This window comes from Sinocyclocheilus rhinocerous, unplaced genomic scaffold (genome assembly GCF_001515625.1).
Source record: "Sinocyclocheilus rhinocerous isolate Xijiao unplaced genomic scaffold, SAMN03320098_v1.1 scaffold225, whole genome shotgun sequence".
Lineage (NCBI taxonomy): Eukaryota > Metazoa > Chordata > Actinopteri > Cypriniformes > Cyprinidae > Sinocyclocheilus > Sinocyclocheilus rhinocerous.
This window is the reverse complement of record NW_015630532.1, coordinates 891177-897870: the sequence shown is the minus strand read 5'-3', so window position 1 is coordinate 897870 and position 6694 is coordinate 891177. Positions and strand designations below refer to the sequence as shown.

Here is a 6694-nt window from a genome sequence, read left to right as displayed (position 1 = left end):
GCTCCAGTCCCGGCTGCAGCCCCTTAGCCTGCTCCTCGCTGTGGGCGCCCCCCTGCAGCTGCCCCCGCTCCCACGCAGCAGCCTTCCACCAGGCAGCGTTGTGGAGCCGGTCGCAGGCAGGACGCGCAGCCCGTCCAGGCCCCCGCCAGACCGGGCGGTGAGCGCAAGTGCAAGAGGCCCTGAGATGGGCGACCCGGAGATGGAGGGGACTGCCCATCGGGAGATGGTGACCGCACCACTCCCTCCCCCGGAGGAGGGCCGGGGGGAGAATCTTTTGTTTCGTTTTGTTTGTGTTCCGCCGCTGGCCCAGCAGCCAGCTGTACCCAAAACTTCAGAAAAAGAGCAGTTTCCTCAGTCTCTGGGCCCCAAGAGGAGGAGAGTGGTGGACTGTGCATCACAGGATCACTTCCCTCCTCCTCTTTCGCCATCGGGCAGCAGTGGGTTGCCCAAGAACACTCCCTCTGCCCATTCGTGGAACCAGGTAGGTGCTGTGACACTCAAGACCCCGCTTCATGCGGTCACACGCCTCAAGTCGGGGCCCTGCGTTCCCCCCCTCTTGCGAGGAGGGATCAGGTGAGTGTTACACTTCACACCCAGACCCTGCCCTCTGCCGTCACAGGCGTGGCCATCACAGGCCCCGGGCCAGGTCCCTGTGTTCCACCGCGCTGCCCTACCGCGGGTACGTCAGTGGCTCCGTTGGTTCCACTGGCACGGTCTCACGGAGCCTGGTTAGTGCTCCCCAGTCTGTCTCGGTGGCTCCTGCGGACCATCAGGCTCGGCTACGTGATTCAATTTACCCGGCGTCCCCCCAAGTTCAGGGGCATCCGGTTCACATCAGTAAAAGCTGTCGAAAGCTGCCCCTGTATTGCGTGCGGAAATTGCAGTCCTGCTGGCGAAGGGCGCGATAGAGCCGCTCCCTCCAGCCTATATGAGGACGGGGTTTTACAGCCCTTACTTCATCGTGCCCAAGAAGAGCGGTGGGTTACAACCAATCTTGGACCTGCGAGTTTTGAATCACGCGCTTCACAAGCTGCTGTTCAAAATGTTGATGCAGAAATGCATTTTCGAGTGCATCCGTCCCAAAGACTGGTTTGTAGCGATCGACCTGAAGGACGGTTACTTTCATGTCTCGATCCTCCTGCGACACAGGCCATTCCTGCGTTTCGCCTTCAAGGGTCGGGCATATCAGTACAAGGTCCTGCCCTTCGGGCTGTCCCTGTCGCCCCGTGTTTTCACCAAAGTTGCCGAGGCGGCCCTTGTTCCCTTGAGAGAACAGGGTGTTCACATCCTCAACTATCTCAACAACTGGCTCATACTCGCACGACCTGGTCGTCAGGTTCCTTAGTGGGGCCAGAAGGTTAAATCCTCCTAAGCCCCTCTCCCTGCCCTCTTGGGATTTAGCATTGGTGACAAACTGCTCCCTTTGAGCCTTTGGAGTCAGTCGAGTTGAAGATTCTCTCCATGAAAACCCTACTCCTGACTGCATTGGCCTCGATCAAAAGGGTGGGGGACCTGCTGACATTTTCGGTCGACGAATCGTGCCTTGAGTTTGGGCCGGCTGACTCCAGTGCAACACTGAGACCCCGGCCTGGCTACATGCCCAAGGTTCCTACCACTCCCTTCAGGGACCAGGTGGTCAACCTGCAAGCGCTGCCCCTGGAGGAGGCAGACCCAGCCCTAGCTTTGCTCTGTCCTGTACGCGCACTGCGATAGTACGTGGATAGAACTCCAAGCTTTAGGACCTCAGAGCAGCTCTTTGTCTGTTACGGAGGACAGCAGAAGGGGAAAGCTGTCTCCAAGCAAAGGATGGTCCACTGGATAGTGGATGCCATCACCTTGGCCTATGAGGCACAAGGTGTGCCCTGCCCGCTCAGGCTGCATACTCACTCCACTAGGGGTGTCGCATCGTCCTGGGCGCTGGTTCGTGGTGCCTCGCTAGCAGATATTTGTAGAGCTGCGGACTGGGTTACTCCTAACACGTTCGCTAGGTTCTATAGCCTACGTGTCGAAACAGTTTCCTCCTGTGTTCTCACCTCAAACGGGTAGTGGCACTGAGAGGCCTGGGTCAGAGTCGGCTTGTGGTGTCCATAACGCCTAGTTCTCCAGAGAGTTCCCTAACCAGACAAAACTCTGTTGAGTCCTCCAGCACTCCAGTGGCCGGACATGGCGGAGCATACAATGCCCGGCCTTTCATCCAATAAATTCCTGAAATCTGGTGTGAGGCTAGTGCCCATATGAGTGACCCTGTCGGGATCCCATATGTGTATTTCCACGGTACAGTTATGAGGGCCGTGTTTCCCCTGGCAGGCTACGCTCTGCCGTCTCTAGATGATGCAGCCTGAGCCATCTCAGAGAATTCAATGTGCAATAGGACCCTTTTGGGTTACTCCACATGAGTAAATGTCACTCAACCCCCTCTGGGAGGAGGTGACTCCGCAGCGTGCCTCTTCCAAGTAGGAAGGGCACGCTTTCTCAGAGTTATCCAAGTCCTACTGTTTGGGGTGCTCGAGGAACAGCAGTAGTCGACCTTCTCAGTGTAGAGCCCGGTCCTATCGTCTGCCTTATAGGAAGGTTCAGGAGGCCTACACAGGGCACTGGAGGGGGCAGCACCTGTGGCGTGTTGGTAGGGATTCCCATTTGTCGGTCCCGACGTGATGTCGAGCATGACCAACTGAAAGGGGACGTCTCGGTTACATGTGTAACCCTCGTTCCCTGAAGGAGGGAACGGAGACGTCACGTCGCCACACACTGTAAAACCCGATAAGTTCAGAATATTCCATTTTCGTGGACACCGATTACCTCAAATTTAATCAAGCAACTCAAATTTTTTAAGTTAACATTAATTATAAATAACAAGTCAAACTAAAAAGCTTAAATTTGTTTTTGCTTAATGTTTAAGTGCAGTGTACTTGGTTATTGTTTATCATACGTAATGTTTTTCATTTACCAATTATTTTAATTCAGTAGTGCTTTATTAAATACAAATACTAACTAAAAAAACTCTTATGAAAAAAAAAAAAAAAAAAAACTGTGGCTATACAATTGAGGATTTTTTATTCAGCCTTTTTTAAACCGCATGAACTGTGCATTTCTGAATGTCAAACACTGGAAGATCATCTCATCACAACTGCAGTGCTTGCAGGACTTGTAGTGGTTTCATGGTCAGAAGGAGAGGTGTTTGTCAGTGATGTCTGGCTCGCCCAATTCCTCCTGGAATAAGCACAGAGGGTAAAACTTTAACTTTAGAGACTAAAAGTAGACATTTATATTTACTGCCAATAGAGTGGGGGAACTATAACGTCAGAACCCTGAAGAGTAATTCACCGTGGGTTCCTTCTAGATTTTCCTATGGGGTTTTATAATGGGGTTTTTCAATTAAAATAAAGCCCGTGGTAAACATAACTTGACGATACTTTTACGTTTTGTTGTACATCATAAATTACACACATCCATACCCAAAATACAAATTTTGAAGCAGTTATGTTCATTTTTGAAAACGTACGTTTTTAGTAAGTAGCTAGATAAGAAGGTTTAGGCTGTGAGTGTGTGCAGTTTATATTGTAGAACAAAACGTAGAAGTATCGTCAAGTTATGTTTACCACAGGCTTTATTTTATTCATAAATTGAAAAACCCCATTATAAAACCCAATAGGAAAATCTCGAAGGAACCCGAGGCAAATTACAATTTCTGGTTCTGACATCATAGTTCCCGCACTCTATTGTGGTGGGGATGAATAGTGTATTACCTAATCAAACGCATATTTCCGTCTATGTGCCATAAACTGTTTGGATGAGGAACATGGTAGACTCTTCTGGCGATGGCACTACTCCATCTGCGTGCAGCTGCAGTTGGATCGATTTGGGTGAGGGCTTCTCGGACCCTACGTCGCTGGACAAACAGCCCTTCTGCACGTAGCAGTCCCCTCATGATCTAAGAAATAATATTAAAAACATTATTTTGACAGTATGGATGCAGAATAATGAATTAGACTTTCCTTTGCCTAACACACCTCACTTCCTGTGTTGGGATAGAGACTGTGAAGTCTTCTGACATGCTGTGTGAGTTCTTCCTCAGTCACTTGTGTTTGCAGTTTTCGTATAGGAATTCCGAGCAGTTTAGTTTTCCTATAAATAAATGAAGATGAGCAACCCAGAATCTTGGCCATCTGCTTAACGGTGTGTCCTTGTTTCATTAGAAACTCTATTTGCTGCTTTGAAACATTAATGGAAGGTCTTCCACATATACCTAGAGGACACAAGGAAACAAAGAACAATTGAACAACAATTAACAGACACTGCTGTCAATGAATGGATTAGCGATGGGTGAAACTGGAAATTTGCAAATTTGTAGGTTAGCCTGTAAGTACACTTCATTGTAGTTGTAAAAAATTTGTGCAGCATGAACATAACACACTACTTACTGCAGGGCTATTGAGGCCACACGCCCTGCACACACTGTGCATCCTCCATGTCATGAAAGTCAAAAATGTCTTCTTTTTTTCCATGCATGTCAGCTTATAACCAAACAAAATGTTTTTATCTATGTTTGTGTACGATACTATTTGAACAAATTGTCCAATTAATTCCTTTTAATTCCCGTTTAGTTTCCAACTGGAGATATTTCCAAAACTCCCCAGTACTTCCCATGGAAAGTGTTTGGAACTTTTCCGCCATTTTGCAACCCTAGTTATACGCATTGTTAAAAATGTCTACAATGTAAAAGTGCTCAGAGATCAGGTTAAAAAATAAATAAATAAATAAATACTGAAAACACCATAATGAATTTAATAGCAAATGGCAAAATATAATATAGTAATATAGCCTATTTATTTGTAAGTTTGTTAAAATGTTTCAGAGCTTCAAGTATTAAAAAAAAAAAAAATGAATTCATCTCTCGGTTTCTCGATCTCAAAATATTTGTTATTTTAGTGTATTCTTCTCGGTTGTCTTTATGTACTTCTTGCTCCTTGTGTTTTTTTTTCATTCCCTTGCTATTATTGTTGTGAGTGTAATTATTATTTATGTTTATTATTATTATCATTTATTGTGGATGTGCCTTATGTCGTTAGATGTTCTCTGTCAACAATTTGCAATGCACGTTAAGCTTTTTCTCCCCCATAGAAAACAGTTATAGAAAACGCTTAAGGTAGGCTAATGAAGTAAGACGGTAATATAAAAATACCAAATATGGTACTGTTTAACAACTAAATATTACGCACAGGAAAGCAGACGAGCCCGGAATATGAACGTTGCCCCCCCCCAGAAAAACATTATAAACTCTTAACGTGGCTTAATATATTACCGCGTTGCTTGCCTGTACACAATATTTTTAATAAAATATAAAATGTGGGCTTTTTATATCTCGGTCTTTTTATATTAAGCCATGTTAAGTGCGGTTTTCTATGGGGAAGAAAACGCTTATCATGTAATTCTATTCTGGGCTCATCTGCTTGCATGTACACAGAGTAGGCTATATTTTTCATTGATTTTATTAGGCGACTATCTTAAGACCATAAATTTGGCCGCCGAGAGGCTGAATAGAGGAAACTAACTTGTCTGACGCGCTTGCTGATAAATGATCACGGCTCCCAAGATTGCGTTTTGTAGATTTATTTGCATAAGAAACAAACAAGGTTGTGCGTCCAATACATTCCATAATTGTTTCACTGACATACGAAATGGTGTCCAAAAGTCATGATAAACGGCATTAAACAGCGTAAAAGGCTCTTTAGCGTTCAGCAAAAAATAAGACTTCCTCCGTCACCCCCGCTTACCCAAACACACAGGTGAACAGCTAAATTCTTACTACTTCCGCCACCATCAGGTGCCGCCATTAACACAAAAAATGTGTACAAAATAATAGAACTATACCTGGCTCTTACAGATTTCTATAGCATATTTGGTCTTTTTTATCACCGTCTTCATTCAGCCGCGTTTTCTGGGAGGAAAAGACTTCAGCCTAACATCCAATCTGCGCTTTCTGTTCATATTCTGGGCCTACCTGCTTTCCTGTATTTAGTACAATTTAATGATAAATTGTATTCGGCCTTTATCGCTGTCTTAGTCCATTAATTAGGCGTTTTCTTTCTATGTGAATAAAACGCTTAACGTGCAATTTAGCGGGTTAGGTTCGGGCTCCATGTAAATGTTCTCAATTAACAGATCGCACATTTTAATAACTAGAGAGAACAACACTTTTACTCACCTGAATATACACGCCCAGCAGAGTAGGTCTGGTCTTGCTCTACATTTTGCGCCAGCAAATTCCTCCTTAGGTCGATGAGCGAGTCTTTAAGTTCATTAGCTGTCTCTGTTCTTAACAGACTGGCAACTCTTGATAGATTTCTGAGACATGCCTCTATGGCATGTAGATGTCGTTGACCACAAATGCCATTGTGGTACGCCCTTTCAATGGCATAACATTGTCTTTCAATTTGCCTCAAAACCTCCTCTGCCATTGCCAGTTTGTTCACAGTTCATCCCAGTTCTCCAGCACGTAAAAACGTCACGCTCTTATTTGAATATTTATAAGCAGTCGTCATTAAATTATGCACATATCCAAAAAGGAATTCATTACTATGCACATATCCAAAAAGGAATTCATTACTATGCACATATCCAAAAAGGAATTCATTACTATGCACATATCCAAAAAGGAATTCATTACTATGCACATATCCAAAAAGGAATTCAT

General features: G+C 45.1%; 1 protein-coding gene across 1 annotated transcript; it reads right to left on the bottom strand.

Moving 5' to 3' along the window:
• Positions 1-3699: 3699 nt before the first annotated feature.
• LOC107740433 (uncharacterized) lies at positions 3700-6479 on the bottom strand. Its single transcript, XM_016552872.1, has 3 exons — positions 6206-6479; positions 4011-4246; positions 3700-3931 (listed from the first exon to the last, which is right to left on the bottom strand). The coding sequence occupies exons 1-3, from the start codon at positions 6456-6458 to the stop codon at positions 3743-3745; spliced, it is 678 nt and encodes a 225-aa protein (XP_016408358.1). The 5' UTR covers positions 6459-6479; the 3' UTR covers positions 3700-3742.
• Between the last annotated feature and the right edge of the window lie 215 nt (positions 6480-6694).

What these genes read in the sequence shown, in the direction of transcription:
- LOC107740433 (XM_016552872.1), bottom strand. Translation starts at nt 6,458, where the DNA reads ATGGCAGAGGAGGTTTTGAGGCAAATTGAAAGACAATGTTATGCCATT. An exon ending in TGCTGGGCGTGTATATTCAG is followed by an intron (nt 4,247 to 6,205) that starts GTGAGTAAAAGT and finishes TGTGTCCTCTAG; the next exon opens with GTATATGTGGAAGACCTTCC. An exon ending in ATCCCAACACAGGAAGTGAG is followed by an intron (nt 3,932 to 4,010) that starts GTGTGTTAGGCA and finishes ATTATTTCTTAG; the next exon opens with ATCATGAGGGGACTGCTACG.